Here is an 18,806-nt window from a genome sequence, read left to right on the forward strand (position 1 = left end):
GGTCATCTTGATCCTTTGACACCAACGACACCGTTATGATGAAGGAGGAGTGACTCGAGCATTGAGATGATATGTCTCAGGGTTCCTTGGGTGGAGTTGATCATTGTTATGGAACGCCTTCACATTCACAATCACTGCCTCAGCTACGCCCAAAGTTGCAGGTATGGGTTTTGTTGGATGGACATAGGGTGCCGAGTGCATCCTCATCTTTGATAGTGGTTTCGGCTACTTCAAGCAACATCTTTGGTAAAGGAGGGCCATCAGGAAGAGTAGCACCAGACGTTCCACCCACTGGAGGTGGAGAAATGTCAGGTAAAGTCAAGTATGACAAGTTTTTGGGGAAGCAATCTGATGACCTGGATGCTCATGTTTGGCAGTTTGAGAAGGTGGGTGTGGTCAACAACCCACCACCCATGGTGCCATTCTGACAGGAGGCAGTGTTCGAATGAACCTTGGTAGGCAAGGTGTCAAGGTGGCTTGCAGAGTATACGATGGACCAATTCACCACATATCATCTCGTCCGCACTGCATTCTTGAGATGGTTTTGTAAAGAGAAAACGATACCGCAAACTCTAGAAAGACTGTAGCGATTGGCTGAGGGAGATCAAGAAGTGGAGGATTATGAGGCCCCATTCTATTTACTTCTACGATGTGTGCCTACGGCAAATTGGCCTCCTCAGGAGGTGCTGACTGACTACTTCATTTTGGGGTTGTCTCGAGATTTGCAGATGGCATTGGCTATAGTGGATCAAGCACAAACGGGACTCACTGTAGTCATGGAATAAGCGGTGTGAGGGGGAGAGGCTCTGCACGGCAGAGTGGCCAAGAATCGCAAGTCCTCAAAAAGCAAATCTAAGAAGAAATCAGTGAAGTCTAAGAAGTTAGATGATAGTGATCAAGATTCAGATGATGACAGTTCCGAAGAGAGCCCTGAAGAAACTAGTACTAAGGAATCCGACTCAAAAGCAAAGAAGAAGACTCAAAAAGACTCTAAATAGGGAAAGGTCTCTCTAGGGGCTTCCGAAGATGAATCGATTGTCAAAGGTTTGAAAGGATTCTAGTGCACTCATTGCCGTAATCCAAGACATTCAGCAATGGAGTGCGCCCTCAACGAGAAATGGTGTACGATCTGCTTGACCAACACCCATAACACACCGGGCTGCCACTATAACGGTTGTGGCCAATGCGCAATTGGTCAACTGCAATGGCCAGCAGGCTGGTGAGCAGGATCCGGGTACATCCTACATGCAAGAGGAGCATCCCCAATCGACATCCCACAATGAGGTGGCGGCAGTGGTGGTCGTGGGAAAAATCGATCGAAAACATGCTTGTTTAGCTTGGGAGAAGGCCATTGGTAGAATGAATGCTTAGACGCTCAAGAATGGGATCGGCAATGAGCGGAGCAACAAAAGTTGATGGAGAAGATGCCGAGTACCTCCATGGTGCACATTGTAGAGGATGACCATTGGTATGCCTGTAAATTAGTATAATCACCCATGCAGGTACAAAGCTACAGGGGACGACCACAAAGAAAGGCAGCAAGATGCTAGATTAGCCAATACAGGAGCAAGTGCGGCATCAAGTCCGAGTTTTGGTGGTGGAGGAGCCACCCTTGATGAAGTCAACTGAGCCCAAAAAGATGCCCAAAGGATCACGCAAGGTGTAGTTTGCGGAGCCGGTTCTTCAACCGGAGCCGGAGATTACACAAGGAGAGTTCAAACTTCATTTATTGAGAAATGGTCTGAAGGTTGTCGAAGGAGCTCCACTGTTGGTGGCTAATCAAGCCAAGAAGCGGGAAACTTCTCCACAAAGGGACCTAGGAATGGAATTCATTCTGGAAGCACCGATCCAGATTTTGCTGGAAGGTTTCTCAACTTGGTACCTAGATTCCATCGTCAATTGTTGCAATCCCTTCACAAGGAGTCGGAGTCGGAAGTGGTTGATGTGTGCCAAGATGATTCTTCTCTGGTACCGGCAGTGCCTCTCACAGATATGAGAATTCCGACAATTATAGCAAAAGCACAAGGCGGAACGTTCCGACAAGTTCTGGTGGATGGAGGTTGGGGAGTCAACATTGTCAACTCAAAGACATGCCAGGAAATAGAATGGATGTCATGGGAATCGGTGCCATTCCTAGTCTGCATGGTGGATCAACACCAAATTAGACCACTTGGGATCTTACGAGTAGTAGTCTTGGAGGTGTCTGGCATTTTGTTCATTCTCTCATTTGTGGTGCTGAATATGGAAGCCCCGACACCAGAGTATAGTGTACTCTTGGCCAAAGCCCTAGCTATGGCAAGCAAAGGTCAAGCAAAATTGGGAGCATAATGTCATCTGTGTGCAAAGAGGCAAGAAGAAGGTGCGGGTTGCAATGGGAGTAGGAGCACCCTTGGCAGATGCAGTGCAACCAGTGTTGGCAAAGACTGTGAATATGGCAGATGGTCTGGAGAATGATGAGGAAGAGGCATTCCTCAAAGCAAACCCAGAGTTGGTCCCGATATTTTTGGTTGATGTGGAAGGCATTATAGAGAATTACCTTCATCAAAATCTTTTTGTGGGTTCCATTACCACAATACAAGAGGAGGTGGTTGAGCAGCAACAAATGGTAGCCAACATGGATTTGCGGGATCTCCTACATCTCAGGAGAGGGAATTCAAGGAACGAATGAGCTGAATCACATGGGTGTAGGAAGATGTGCTGGCACGGTCTTTCTGGGGGGATGATGGCGCATCCAAACCAGTGAAAATTAACACTTTGTTGACAACCGAATTCCAAAGTGACCTTTGTTGATAGCTGAATTTCGAAGCGAACTTTGTTGAAAATTAGCACTTCGTTGACAATCAAATTCCGAGGTGAACTGATAACACTCTACTGAATGATTTCTCCGATGTGTTCGCTTGGGACTATGCTGACATGAAGGGCTTAAATCAACAAATTTACCAACATCGGGCCAATTTGAAGCCGGACGTGACTTCGACCAAGACATAGCAGTATCGCATGAATCCGCATGTGGCCAAACAAGTGCGAGAGGCGTTGGAGCACTTACGGAGGGTGGGATTCATCACACTGATTGAGAATCTGGAGTGGATCTCACCTATTGTCATTGTGCCCAAGAAAACTAAAAAGTTATGGATTTGTGTGGATTGCCGCAAGCTGAATGTGGCCATGATACAAGACCCTTTTCCTCTACCATACATGGATTCAATGCTTGATGAAGTGGCAAGTCATGAGGTGTACTCATTTTTGGATGGGTATAGTGGATACAATCAAATCAGGATGGCTCTGAAAGACCAGCCAGAGACAACATTCATCACATCGTGGGGAGTCTATGTGTGTACAGTCATGTGATTCAGATTGTGGAATGATCCCTCCACTTTTCAAAGAGCAATGTAGGAAAATTTCGGCTCATACTTGATGGAGTTCATGTGGAGCTTCCCGGATGACCTCAGTGTGTTTGAAACCTTCATAGAGCATTTGGAGCATTTGCGGAAGTGTTTCCAATGATGTAGGGAGCTGTCTTTTAGTTTGAATCCTAGGAAATATGCATTCGTGGTACATAGCACTCATGTCATCTCGGTGGAGGGAATTGCAGTGGATCCAAACAAGGTGGTCATGATCATGCAAGCGCTAGCACCAACAACGCCTAAAGAGTGCTTGTGGTTCCTAGGTCAGATGTGATGGCATGGCAGACATTTATGGTTCCTGGCTCATATGGCGATTCCCTTGAATAAACTCACTCATGTGGAGCCAGACATTTTTGTGGACTGAGGAATGCGGCAAAGCATACCAGCAACTTAAAATCCAACTCTTACAAGCACCGGTGTTGATGTCTCCCGATTGGGAGAAGAATTTTCATGTGTTTGTTGATGCTTTGGATAGGGCAATTGGCAGTGTCTTGATGCAGGAAGATGCAGACAAATGGTATCACCCAGTCACTATGCAAGCCGATGACTTTCGAATGCTACTGAACATAATTATTCTATCATGGAACGAGAAGGACTGGGAATGATTTATTCAGTCAAGAAAATTTGGCATTACCTGTTGGGCCGACCCTTCATGATTCATGTTGACCATTCTGTTGGTTCATAGAGAAAGCAATGAGGCACAATGAATAAATCTTTATTCAAGAGTGGTTATATATATAGGCAACTGCCTCCATGTTGGTAGATCCTAGATCCACAATCATCTCCATGATTATCTCAATCAATCACCTCCTATGATCACTCACACATCACACCAACCTGACATACCTAACTACCAAGTCACTAGAACCTTCTAGCACACCTACACTCACACACTCCTTGCATAGGACTCCAAACCCATAGGAGACCCATAGGCATACACACACACACATAAAATTTCCCCTTCATTCCCCCCCCACAAATTGATGACCTCATCCCTCAACAATAGTACATGGGATGCTCCATGGCTTGCCCACCATCATGTGGCAACACACATGGCCCCATCCTGTGACTCACTCTTAGGATTATTGGTTTACAACTGGGAGATAGACAATGACTATGTATGAAAAGCCCAACGAGTCCAACAAGGAAAAAATCTCAAAAGACTAACAATCATTTAAGGATCGACTATCCATGGCAGAGAACCATTATTGACTCACACACATATAACTTAGAAAACATATGGATCCTCACCCTTGTTAGAATTGACTTGGGTGTTGTAAGCAGTGAGAGCTTTAACATTCTTTGGTTTTTCTTCTTCTTTAGTCTCTGCTTCAACAAGATTGGATGAACATCTCTTCTTTGCATAACATTGCTTTTCAAAGTGTCTAGGTTTGCCACAAAAGTTACACCTCATTTTGCTCTTTCCCTTGAAGTTGCTTTTGGCCAAATATGCCCCTTCTTTGTTTTATCTTTCTTTCCTCTTCCAAGAGGGATGCTTCAATTTCCACCAGACTTATCTCTGGTATATTGGTGAGTGTGGTTACAATAGTGCTATATTCTTCAGTGAGACTTCTAAGTAAGATGGCAATTACAGTATCTTCATCAAGATTAAACTTGATGCCAAATAAGTGTGTCAAAATGCTTTTTATTGAATTTAGATGTGAAGAGATGGATTCTCCTCTATCCAATTTTAAATCAAATAATTTGATAAGAAAGCTAAACTTAGAGCATCTCCCCTGTGCTCCAAAGACATGCTCAAGATGAGTCCATGTAGCTTGAGCAGTCTCACATCCATCAATGTGATGGGATAAAAGAATCACTCAAACCAAGAGCAATTATAGCTAGTGCTTTTTCATCTTTGGGAAGCCATGAAGCTTCTCCTTCCCTAGTTGTAGGTTTAGCTTCTTTTCCATTATCCACCTTCCATATTCCCTTTTTCATGAGAATAAACTTCAGTTTTGTTTGCCAAGTCTGGAACCCTCTCCTTCAAACTTATCTATTTTGAGTTTCGAGGCCATTTTGGGAAGGTCTTACCAATTTAATGGCAGTGTCTAATCCCTTTACAAAAGATCAATCTTTCTGAACAAAGAAATCACCTTCACCATATAGATGCAAATTGCAACATAAGAATTCAAAAAATCCTAGTTGTTTGGCATATGCATAACCAGTTGGCTTCTCTCACAACCTCTTAACTGGGGTCTTCTTTACCTTGTACTTTATCCTTGTAGTTTTCTTGACATAAGAATAAGTTTGAGAATTTGGCATATTGTCAAGAAATCAACTGAACTTCAAAGTACATTCTTTGAACTAAAAAGGCAAACTCTAAATCTCTGAACTGTACTTTCACTTCTCAAGCATTTAGTGTAGCATCAAAAATTTCAAAAATACACTAGAAATGCTTGCAGAGAACATAGGAACTTTGGAGGCTTGATACCTCACTTCAAATAGCAACAAGCTTGGGGCTTTTGATGCTTAATCAAAGATACATAAGTAAGGAACACTCAGTACAGATCTGAGGCAAAATGGCGCATTACTTCTCTCGGGGCAGCAGCATCTTCTTCACTTGAGGAAGTTTTGTCTTCTCTTGAATTGATTGGTTTTTTGTTAATTACTCCCTCGTTTACTGAGCCAAATCACTCCATATCTCTATTGTGGGTAGCTCTAGTAGTAGAGAAAGCATGGCTCAGAGGAATTACGAGGTAAGGGATTATGGTGACCAACATTGCAAAAGTGGCACGGAGGAGACAGAGAAGCGGTGCATGTAGATGGTGACAAAATCTGTCAATCCCTCTGGTCAGATAGGTCTCCAGGCATAAGGAAGGTTTGGCTGAGAGGGTTTTTCAATCCATTGCGTGGATGAGGAGAATTGAGCTTTCCAAGGTCACGATGAAAGAAGGAGAAATGGAAAGCATTTGGGAAGAAGATGGAATCTACTTGGAATCTTCAAAGAATCTCGTGGATTCTCATTCTAGGCACTAGGATTCTCAACAAGCTCTGATACCACATGTTGGTCCATAGAGAAAGCAATGAGGCACAATGAACAAATCTTTATTCAAGAATGGTTACATATATAGGCAACTACCTCCATGTTGGTAGATCCTAGATCCACAATCATCTCCATGATTATCTCAATTAGTCACCTCCTATGATCACTCACACATCACCCCAACCTGACATACCTAACTACCAAGTCACTAGAACCTTCTAGCACACCTACACTCACACACTCCTTGCATAGGACTCCAAGCCCATAGGCATACACACACACACACATGAATTTGCCCCTTCACATTCCATGTTGCTATACTTAGTTAAACAACAAAATCTTACGGGTCAATTGGCACGTTGGGTGTTGTTGCTATAGGAATATGACTTTGATGTCATTCATCGGCTTGGCTCGCAGCATGCAACAGTGGATTACTTATCTCGATTGGAGTCTGGGGAGCTGCCAATGGGAGTGGAAGATGAGTTCCTTGATGTAGAGCTGGCGGCTATCTTCCAGGAAAATCTGATCGATGTAGAGCTCGAGGTGGTTCCGGAAGGTCCGTGGTGGTCATGGTATGATGAGATGCTCTCGTTCGTGACTACTAGAGTAATGCCCAAGTACCTAAATCGAGACCAAAGGAAGCAATTGGCATTGCAAAGCCGATATTTTGAAGCAGTGTTAGGCCAACTGTATCGACGACATTTGACGAAGGCCTTGCTACTGTGTCCAGAGTCATGAGCAGGAGGCAGTGCTGATGGAGACCCATTATGGGGTTTTGGGTGGACATTTTGCGGGGGACATAACCGCAAAGAAAATTCTACAAGAAGGCCTATGGTGGCCAACCATGCAGAAGGATGCTTGGTGGTTCCCAAAGAGTTGTGATCTCTATCAATGGTTGGGTCAAAACCTAGAGATTGTGATCGGATGACTCTCAACCCCCTCTTACCACACTGGAGCCATTTCAAAAATGGGGTTTGGACTTCATGGGTCCATTTCGGCTAGCTGCTACTACCCACACGTGAAATTGTTATACGTTGGTGGTTGCCAATTAATGTACCAAATGGGTGGAGGCAAAATGCCTCTACCGAGATGTGTTCACTGGTTTGGTTGCCCAATCGAGCTGGTCAATGAGACAAGGGTACCCACTTTGTCAACAAAGTCATTAAGCGAATGAATTCTTTCTATATGGTGACTCAAAAGAATTCTTCTTCCTACTATTCATAGGCTAATGGGTTGGATGAATCGACAAATCATACATTCAAGCAGATTCTTTTGTTGTTAGTAAATGAGCACTGCACGGATTGGGATGAAAGGTTTTTGGTAGCAGTATGGGCTTACCGCACATCCTTCAAGGTGGCAATGGGGTTGACTCCTTTCAAGTTGGCATTTGGGATAAAAGCAATTACATTGATTGAGCATGTAGTGCCTAGTTTGCGTATTGCGGTGGAGGATAGGCTTCTTTCGTAGGAATCCATGGTTTTCTGATTGGATGTGCTTGATCAATTGGATGATATGCAACTAGAAAGCTACTATCTGACTCTAGAGGTTCAAGAAAGGTGGAAGTGGCAGGTGGATTTGGCTTGGATCGGCTGTGGAGTTTTTGGGCGAGCATCGGGAGCTTACCATCCAATTGATTTATTAGCGTCTATTTTTGCCAATGGATGGGGAGCTATAGGTGCAACCAACATGCTTAGCAGAAGAGATGGTGGCCGAGTTTGGCAATCCTGCTCAAGGTGAGTACAATCTTAGTGCATGTAAAGATGTTCAAATTCGGGATCTTTATTGCTAGATACTGGAGTGTGTTTGTTTGCAAGAAAAGACCTACATGATCACTCCCAGGTCTCGTGGGATGATCGTGGTAGTAGAACAACAACCATTGCCTTGGGCACACACGTTTTGAAGGAGCGTATCCATGCAGAGGCACACAGGGTGGCAACGGTGGTAGAAAAGAAGCAAGCTATTAGTTCAAAGATTGGTTAGATTTTGTAGGTTCTATTTCCCTTGCAGCTTAACTCTAATGTTCCTCGGAATACGGCATTGATTCTTACTCTTGAGCCCGAAGGACCTCTGCAAGATGTGGTTGAAGGCTTGTCTAGTCGAGAGCCTAAGAATCAGAGATGACAAGGTCCTCGGATCACGCAAGGAGTGATTCCCTCTATTTCTCCCCTTACTCCTTCCCATGCATTCACGCCATCATCAGCAGGAGTGACGGAGAGCTTGTTTTGCAGTGGGTTGTCCTCAACATAACTTAGTGTGATGCCCCCACCTCCCCCACTGGTAATATTGCAGAGCGGTTGGCTGTGTCAGTAGTGCCTGTTTCAACCGAGATGGGTGTTTCCTCTGGAATTCCATTGGTTGGTGGCTCGCTTGCTCAAAGATGGCTAGAGAAGCTTACATTGGCCACCACAGTGGCAATCTCCACTGTGGTGGTAGAAGTGATGGAGACCATTAGGGTGACAACACAGCAGAGGAAGTCCTTGCTGGTAGTCTCTGAGCATGGGGTGGTCTCTCGAACGCCCTCGATTGGATTTTCATTACGATTGCAACCAATGCATGCTCAGCTTTAGCTCTGTGCATAGTTGTTAGCACGACTTGCAACACAGTGTTTTGCAGGGATCGATCCCTCCAGAGTTGTGGGCTTGGAATCTAAAGTTCTTTAGTTGTTGCGAAGTGAGAATGAAGCCTTGTGAAATCAAAATGCATGGCTGTAGCAACTGGAAGAGTGGATTGTGGTTCTAGAACCACAAGTTTAGGTAGCTGAAGCATACTCAGAGGCTACCCAACAATTGCATTCGGAGTATGATTTAGGCATTCAAGAGGGATTGTCATGCCAATGTACTACCGATGGGCTAGCTAAGTATTTGCGGCTTTTCTTGGCACGGTCAGTGTCAACATGGAGCAAATGGGTTCGCTCCTTGATGCTCTACAAGGGGATGTGCATGTAGAGTGGGATAGGCAGTTTGCACACTGGCACGAAGCAATGGTTTTGCAAATGTGTCGGGGCGTGGTTCCGCATCAACGGCAACCCGAGACTGATGTGGTGATGCGGGTGCTAGTGTGGGGTCAGGGATGCAAAGTGGTCCTCAGGCACAGACAGTTTCTGGGCCAATGGGGTCCAGTGCTTCTATATATGGGAGCGGTAGCGCAGATAAGGGTAGGAGTGGTTGTGGAGTTAGCACCTGCTGGGGAAGATTGGCACGTAAAATATGAAGAGTTGGCTCAGGACATTGTAGAAGTTGTTGCTCGCTCAGGCAGAAGAGTTTAGATTTTGAAGCACAAAGGTGTTCGCTTTGTTTTTGGTTAGAGCTATGTGCCCATTTCTTTAGTATGTCTTTGCCTCCTCGCCCTCCTTGGTGGAATGAAGCGGATCCGTTTTTGGAAAAAATATCTAATAGGCACACTCATTTTCCTGGGTTGCCTGCTCCCCCCTCATATGAGCCTATGGTAAGCCGCCAACCACACAAGAAGAATGTTGGCAATAGCAATTGCCATAGGGTGCATGGATTGAGGAGATTCTTCCTACTGAGTAGTGGCCTGAGCATCAGCCAGTGGATTGGTCAAAGCTGCTTTGCAGTGGGGTTGATGGATATGGAAAAGGATCGTAGGTTGAAGCTCTGGTTGCAGAAGAGGCAGCAGGAGATTGGTTGTTGATGCAAGTTCTAGTGGAGTTGAGCCTACAAAATAGTTGTGAATGGAGTTAAGTGAATGTAGCGATGCGGGACTGAGCAAAGTTGGAGTAACTAGTGCACTTGTGCAGTGCATTTCAAGTTTGGATGAAGAGTAAGAGTTCACAATGGTGGCTTTTGGGTAGCCTCATAGTTCAAAGTCTCCCAGAGTGCTATGTGCTATTGCACAAGTAGGTGACGATAGCTTGATTCTTACTTCTTCAGCATAAGATAGATTCAAAAAGAGATGCTTCTTTTCATGCGTACTTAGTGAATGATTGTGATGACCTCATTTGCACCTGGTTCTCTACTGAGGCTATGCCCAAAATGATTGTTGCATTGATGCACACACACATATTGATGTTTGTCATAGGGGATGGGTATCTATTGTGGAGTCGCACAGTCCACTGTGAGTGCCATGTGTTATTGCATAACCATGCGGGTTAGCAGCAGTGACTGCGAGGGGTGTGCGTGGGTAGGTTAGTCGCAATGGATGATGATTGAGGCCTTCAAGTGGTTCGAGTCTTCAATGGTTTCTAACCGATAGTTGGTTCTTGTACGCATGCTATTACTTGCATTTTGTCTCTGTTTTTTCCATGATATATGAGCTCTGCTCTGAGATATATAGAGTTACACATATTGTGTGATCATCTTATTGTGTTCTCTGTATTTTCCTGTAGATGTTGTGCTGTTTATTCATTCATATTCTCCATAACGTCTACGTTGTATTATGATGCTACACTTATCAAACACATCATCAGGAATAGAAAGTGCATTTCTTTGGATTTGAGTGTGGGAGATATTTTGCAAACGATATCATTTCCAAATAAGAACATAGCGAAAGGTCAAGTTTTGGGGTTTGAACAAGTGGATCAGTGGTCATTTGCATAGATGAGGATTGTGAAAGTTACTAATGATGGTATGGATGATAACGCAATGTCATTGGATGGGCCCTATTATGAGAAAGGAAAAGAGTTGAGATGGAGCATGAAATTTTTAAAGATTAAAAAAGGACATGTGGTTTTCAATGATAAAGATAAGGTATACTACAATTTCAAAGGACTTAAAGAATATGCCAATGAGCCAAGATTGTCCCTTCAGATGTGGATGATTTCAATGGATGCAAGTATATAAGTGACATCTTACAAGGAGTGGATGAGTTCATTGGTACTTAGAAAGAAAAAGAATTAAGAAGCAATGCCTTATTTGGAGTGGATGAATTCATGCATTTTGAGAAAGGCAAAGACATCAAAAGTGTTGTCCCTTTAGAGTTAAATGATTTTAATGCAATCATCTATGTAAGTGACATCTTATCAAAAGTGGATGAGCTGAGTGGTACTGAGAAGGCAAAAGATTTAAAAAGTGATATCTTATCTAGAGTTAATGAATTCACGCACGTCGAGAAGGATAAAGATATCATCAGTGTTGTCCCCTCAAACTTGGATGATTTCAGTGCACTTAGCTATAGAAGTGATATCTTATCAGGATTGGATGAGTTCATTGGTGGCGAGAAAGCAATGGGTTTCAGAAGTGATTTTTGCATTGAAAGAACAAGGGCATTGCTCATACGTTATATTATAATAATGTTGCATTGAGAGAAACATTGCCTTGCTAGACCATTCCCCAAATGACAGTCTTACTTGGTCGTTGCATTCCAAGATGGTTGTTAAGAGTACACATGAAAATGAAAAAGTTTCAAAGACATGAAACAAGAGTTGAAGTCAGAACACTTCAAATGAGTCTAATTTGCAATAGGAAAAGGAATCCAATCAGTCTGTGATCTCCGAGTAGGCAACATAGGAGCAAAAAAGAACAAATTCGATTAAAGTGAATATTTATATACAAAAGAAGTTGGTATCACTATATGCCTTTGCTTCCATCTTCATAACTCAGTCCAGCATCTATATTTGACCATATACTCCAAAAGGTTAATGGATTTCGTATCATGAAATTATAGGTTGTGCTCAAATGGTGATGTGTAAGACTGTCGATCCTCCATTTAAAGCTAGACGAATAGTTACAGTGTGACATCATCCATCAAACAGGATCACATTTCTTCAAGACCTTGCATTGCAAACTTTGGAAGTACTCTCCATGCTCCAGATGGGTTTTTACAAATCTTGTATAAGGAGTCATCCAAAATAATATTGCTGGCTCTCGACAAGTGCGAGAACTGGTTCCAAATGGTTGGCAAGTCCTTGGAGATAACATGCTTCTCATTCAGCAACTCTCCATTTCTGTTCACCATGAGTCCAACATTATAACAGTCTTTCTGAGCCAGAGCTGTTATCTTTTCAAAATGTTGTGGAAAGCATGCACGGAGGATTTTGTTTACTTTTGTTCTTCTGGATGTGCTCCAAATAAACACTTCAAAATATGACATGCAAAAGCCCAGTATACAACCCAAATGGCTTGGATACAACAACTCCGCGTTGCACCCCACACACCCCAGTATACAATGTTGTGGGAATGACCCAAGAACCTAGGAGATCTTGGCCCTTCTTCCTCAGCATTCTTTTCAGCAGGTGACCCGAGGGACTGTCATCTTGGATATCCATAGGTGCAATATCTTTTGGGTCATATCTTGCATCTGTAAGGTCTCTCACGATGTTATCAACCTTTTTACAATTCTAGCTTGCAACTCTAGAGTTGAAGAGTGTGCAGGTCTGTTACATATTGATGGATCTACAAAAAATGACAATCTAACAACAAAAGCTTAAATAAGTGGATTACCTCTATCTAGTATGTTTCTATCAATAAAACATTAGCTTACAAGATATCTAACTAGTAACTAGCACATGAGTAGAAGTCTGCCAAGTTAGTACTCTCTACATGAATGCTAACTAATTAACATAGGGTAGATGGGACCATACATATACCAGTTTGTGTGCAATAGCATAACTTGTTCGCTAAGTAGAATATCTAGTATGCTGAGTAAAGTAGCATAGAACATAGGCTAGTTAGATTTAAATAAATGCCAAATGGTGATTGCCATGGTAAGAGAACAATTTTACAAGGGTTTTCCTCACAATAAGGCATTTTATTTATCATATATAAAACGGACTAAGCAGTCTTTACAATTATAGGAGACCAAGTCATAGGATCTACTAAATAGCATATAAGGTTTTCAAAAGTAGAAGAATGCCACATGGGATGGACTCTTGGCTCCACCCTAGCATGGACCTGAACAACAAGACATTGTACATCTCAGCTTCTTGCATGCATGTGGTTTAACAACATTCTTAACAATAGCATCCTCCGTTGTTCTGGATGGCACCTTTTGTCTCTTTAAGGGTTCAAGTAGAGAAGCAAAAGTGGACATCTTCTACTTGCCCAACTTGGTAGCCATGTTTTCCAAGGGACTATCATCACCCATGTCCATCTGGATAGTAGAGCTGATGCCTCCAATTTCTTCTCAATCTTTCCCAAGTCATTCAATACTTCAACGATATCATTTGTCATCGCATCCACATCTTTAGGCATGGAAACACTACCATACACATCTTCACTAGGGACGACCTTCGGGGTGATCAAATTTGAAGTACAAAGCATTAATTAGAAGCAAATAAAGCATTAGTCCTCAAAAACCTAGATGCACATAATTGGTGCACACATCTATCATACTACTTTATGCCCAACAAACTTTTAGGAGCCTCATGATTATGAGATCTAAGTGATAAAAAGTGAGAGCTCTCTCAAAATCCTTAACAACCCTTATCTTCTATTAAAGAGATCTACCACCCTAGACTAGCCTCCGGCTAACCAAAAAAAAAAAGTAATTACTCTACTAAGCTATTAATTAATTCCTTTTTTAATCTAAAACCTTTCCCATTGAGAACTCACAATCCATTATTAATATTACAACTAAGCACTTTAAACATCCACTACAATGATTAGGAGATCACATACCCAAGCTAACCCAAGTTGCATTAGGGATGACTTCTTCACCACCCCCTGCCATGCATTAATCCATTGCCAAACTTAAATCATTCCAACTACAACCATTACTTCCCTGGCTAAAAAAGCCTCAAGCATGAAGTAACTAAAGCCATGAATGTTAACTCTAGGAAACATGCCCATAGGAACCCTCACTAAGTCTAGTTGTTCATGAAGAGATTAATTGGAACACTAGGAGGATCACACATTACTCGACGCCTTAAAAAACATAATTAGAATGTTAAAAGTTTTATCAGTGCCAATAATGCATATATTTGAGGTCCTTGGTATGTTTAAAAATCCACCAATTGATTGGCTGGCATCTTATAAGGACGCTCACTGGCTTGGTGGGGGCCTTGATATGTATAGCATTGTAGAGGTGGTCTACAAGTCAAGGTGTTCATATCTCTAGCCTTTTGATAGGTGGAAGCCATTTGATAAAAAGGGATATACTGTTAACCTGCATAATATAGTGACTTACGTAGTTGGATTGTAAAAAATCCACCAGTTGATTGGCTAGAATCTTATAAGGAGACTCATTGGCTTGGTGGGGGCTTGACATGTATAGCATTGTAGAGGTGGTCTACAAGTCAAGGTGTTCATATCCCTGGCCTTTTGATAGGTGGAATCCATTTGATAAAAAGGGATATTCTATTAATCTTGGATAATATAGTGACTTACGGAGCTAGATTGGTATGGGAGACTATTGTGAGGTGTCTTGTCAAAAGGGCATCGTCTAGTTCCTCCCACTCACTAGGTAGCTCCTCAATTATCACCTGATTCATAGGATTAATCCGATGTGGTGGAGGCAATGAGGGGTTTTAAACCCTATATAAGGGTGTCCTTTATTGGTACATCGCTAGAGGATAACCTTTGGGTAGTGACACTAGGAGGTCTCATGGTTTCCCCATTGTGCACAATGGGCATAATTGAGTGCCAGCCTAGCCCTAAGGTAGGGGCACTCATTGGTAGAATGGTCTCCCATGAAAATGCAACACCACACATTGTCCCGTCTTGGAAATAGGTGAGGCTTGCTTGGGCCTTCCTTTATCAATCCCCCCTTGAGTTGTTGGCTTAACTAATTAAAGAAGTTGGTGGCCAATTCTTCCATGTTTATGCCCTTGGTGGGCAGAGTTCTCTCCTTGGCTTCACCTGCACTAATGGTTTTACTAGTTTGGGACACGTCAAATAAAGCCTCGGGGGGTGCACAACTAAGAAACTCTATGTATCATGTGCGTTCAAAGGGTATTAAAAAAACCCCTCAATTGAAATTTCTCCCACAATAAAAACACTCCTCTTTACTTATAAACTAATAGAATTTTTTCAAAAATTGAATTAAAAAACCCCTCTTGTTATTGTAATTCTGTTAAATTTTTTCAAAAAGTTGGATTAAAATACCCCTCTTTTTGAATGCACGTGGTACACTAGATTTGTTTAGGTGAATCCCCCAAGAATGAAGCCACTTAGGCATTCTCCTTCGTGTTGTCCCTTAGGCGTATAGTTGTCTTGCTACATAACTCAAAAGATGCAGAGTTCATGGCAAAGAGATGGTCGTGGAGCTGAGAGTCCCAGAGCCCTATCAAGAAGCATGGTAAAGTTGCACATCGCTCATCCTTTTGTGCAACTCCCACCATGAATTTAGGTGCTTAGTCCAAGCGACATAGTCACGAAGGGACTTAGTCTCCTTCTGCTTAACTTCATATAGTTGGTTAATAGGGCTCCCTTTGGGACTGTTAGGGGCAAACCCCACTATCAGTGACTTTCTTAGCTTATCCCAATTTATTTATTTTCTCATGGTTCAATGCCCAATACCTCTATCCTACCTTGCCATCGAGGCTTAGTCCCAAGTCATTAACCGTGCATAGGTTACCTATGTCTCCAAAGGTCTCAGAAATTTTCCCAAACCTTTGCACGAGATATACTATATCTCCTTCTCCCAAGAACTCTCTAATGAGTTTAATGGTGATTGGTTTACTCCTCGAGGGGTTGATATCCCTTCTAGTGGAGGTTGGTGGCATAGCCCCCCTTCCTAGTGCTTGATTAGGATCCTCATATCTTCATCAGTGAGAGCATCGTTTGTGGTGCAGGAGGATCTACTAGTGGGGAGGGCACTGTACCATAGGTAGGTAGATATAGGGCACTGTATGATAGGTAGGTAGATATATTGTAGGAATTTCTTGGGCATGCAAAAATGGGATTGGCGGTTCTTGATCTATTAGGCCCTAGGAATGGCATTAGAGATAGGCTTGGCCTTATTGGCTACACTAGTGAGGGCCTTGGCATAGGGACACTTAAGTTAGACATATATCTATAGGGTGTAGCCATGGGGTAGGGAGTGCCTTCTAGGCCACTTCCCCAAGTTGGATACAAAGGGGGGTGAAGAGCCATTGTTCATGGTAATGTGTTCCCCTCGAAGTCTTTTGGTTCACTTATTTTCCTCCCATTTTCGAGATAATAATAATTGTGTTTTTTTAGCGAATTATAAAGAAACAAAAGTAAATTATAAAAGAATAGAAAAGTGCATAAAAAAGTTCACAGCATCATGGAAGCTGCATCAAGTCGTGGCCCGAAGAACCCGAGTTGTGAGCATGTTTGCCAAGAGAACCGTATTACATCTAAAACCATTTCCCCGAGTGCCACTTGAAATGTTGGTGAAAGCTTCTACCCTTGGAATATCAAAGCGTTTCTTTGCCTCCATATGGAATGCATTACTTCAAAGCGTTTCTAGAAACGGAGCACTCTTACCAAAGTAAATTCGAATATTAAATATCGGGGAGCTCGCTTTCCTCGTGTGGACTTCTCTCTTCGAAAGCTATTCAGAGCTCTGTGGAGCATAAGCGGCGTAGAAATCATGGTGGATCTCTCATTCCCCCCTCAGCACCACCCCCACGCCATCTTGGTCTGCTTCCCTTCTCAAGGCCACATCAATCCCACCCTTGAGCTCGCCCGCAGATTGGTCGCCCTCAAAGTGAGCGTCACCTTTGTGAACTTTGAGAGCGTCGTTTCTCGAATTCAGTCATCGGGTGCCGTTGGCAATTTCAGCATCAACTGCGTTGGCTTACCTGATGGGCTCCCTCCAGACCACCCGCGTTTAGCCCATATGTTCGACTACTTTCAGGCAGTGCAAAATATGGTGGGTGTCTTTGAGCAATTCCTAAAACAGCTTATGGACGACTCGTTACCCATCTCTTGCATAATCTCCGACACTTTCATGCCTTGGACGCGCGAGGTGTCTCTCAAATTCGGCATCCCAAGGATCCTGCTGTGGACCTCGAGCGCAGCAGCCTTCTCCATCTTCCTACACGGCGACGTGCTTGCATCTAAAGGCGTCATCCCCCCCCCAGGCTAGTGTTCTTGGAAATATGCTTCAATCATTCGGTTTCTCATTGTCATCGAGCTCTGACCTGATCTTATCTGGCTGTCTTGCTATCTATGTCCAGGCACCGGCGGCCCACGACCGAAGGTCGAACGGAGGGAGGCAGAGAAGGAGCTGATCGACGACATTCCCGGGGTTCCCAGGCTACGGGCGGAGGACATCCCGGGAGTTCTGTTGGACGGCGATTGGAGGGCGGAATTCCTGATAAAGCAGCTGCAAAAAATGGAGGATGCGAAGTGGGTGCTAGTGCATTCGTCATATGAGCTGGAAAAAGAAGTGTACGAGGGTTTGAAGGAGGTGGGTTGTACCAGTCTACTTCCCGTAGGACCTTTGTTTCCAGAGAGTGGGGAGGGAGAAGTCGGAGAAGACGAGTGTTTGAGATGGTTGGATAGACAGGTGAAGGCAAGTGTGGTGTATATATCCCTTGGGACCATCTATGAGGCTAAAGAGGATGAGATACATGAGATAGCATCTGCTTTGGAGAGTATGACAAATCAGCCTTTCTTGTGGTCTTGCCGTGGTTTTGAGAAGATGAGGCTTAAGTGCTTCCATGAGAGCACCTCAGATAGAGGCCTCCTTGTGCGTTGGGCCCCCCAACGCAAGGTGCTCGCTCACCCCTCTGTTGGCGCCTTCCTCTCACACTGTGGATGGAACTCAACTCAAGAGAGCATCCTTGCAGGTGTCCCCATGATTACTTGGCCCCGCGAGTCTGAGCAAGCCATCAACTCCAAGTTTGTTGTAGATGAGTGGCACGTCGGTGTACGGCTTGCCCCACATATTGATCGAGCAACTGTCAAGTCTGCGATCCTCACACTTATGCATAGCGAAGATGGTGTGCAAATTTGTTCAAACGTGTGTGCCATATCCCTTGTATGCTCCACTGCCTCATCTTCAAACTCTAATCTTAATGGAGTAGTGAAAGCTCTCTCTATGCCCCCTTGTGCTTCATGAAGACTCCAAACTATAACTAGTACATTCTTTAGCTAAGCTCTTCAAATACATTCAAGTGAGCATCTATTTCAATTTGTAAGTTTAAATATATGTTCATGGATATGAGATGGATATATACACACATCATCCCTCTAGGAATATTTGATCTCCTTCTCTACGGCTTTAATGTTCATATTTCAAAGCATCTTGTTGTTCATGTAAGCATGAGTTATTCTAGGTTCATTTTTGGCATGCCAAAGGCAAAGGACTAAGTGTTTGTTTTTGGGTTATCTATCTATGGGGATTGTGCAAGGGAGTTTAAAGGGTGCTTAAAGCTTGCTATCATCAGGCGATAGTGTGGGGATATGATGGTTTGGATATGTGGAGAGTAGTGCTATAGGAATATCATGGTTAGGACGTGTCCTCCAGTCTTCTTGCTCTGCTTTGCGAACCCTCCTTTATTGTGTGTCACAGCAGCTTCTCCTACTCCTACTACAACTCCTACTCCT

The 18,806-nt window shown here is 43.4% G+C and overlaps 1 protein-coding gene across 1 annotated transcript; it reads left to right on the forward strand.

Moving 5' to 3' along the window:
• The first annotated feature begins 16,753 nt into the window (after positions 1-16,753).
• Positions 16,754-18,368, forward strand: LOC147903901 (UDP-glycosyltransferase 85A7-like). The gene is made up of 2 exons (XM_087372784.1): positions 16,754-17,335; positions 17,432-18,368. The coding sequence occupies exons 1-2, from the start codon at positions 16,843-16,845 to the stop codon at positions 18,316-18,318; spliced, it is 1,380 nt and encodes a 459-aa protein (XP_087228910.1). The 5' UTR covers positions 16,754-16,842; the 3' UTR covers positions 18,319-18,368.
• The last annotated feature ends 438 nt before the right edge of the window (positions 18,369-18,806 follow it).

The sequence above is a fragment of the Dipteris shenzhenensis genome, chromosome 3, assembly GCF_047967505.1.
Source record: "Dipteris shenzhenensis isolate YYH24624 ecotype China chromosome 3, Dip_SZ_1.0, whole genome shotgun sequence".
In the NCBI taxonomy this organism is placed as follows: Eukaryota; Viridiplantae; Streptophyta; class Polypodiopsida; order Gleicheniales; family Dipteridaceae; genus Dipteris; species Dipteris shenzhenensis.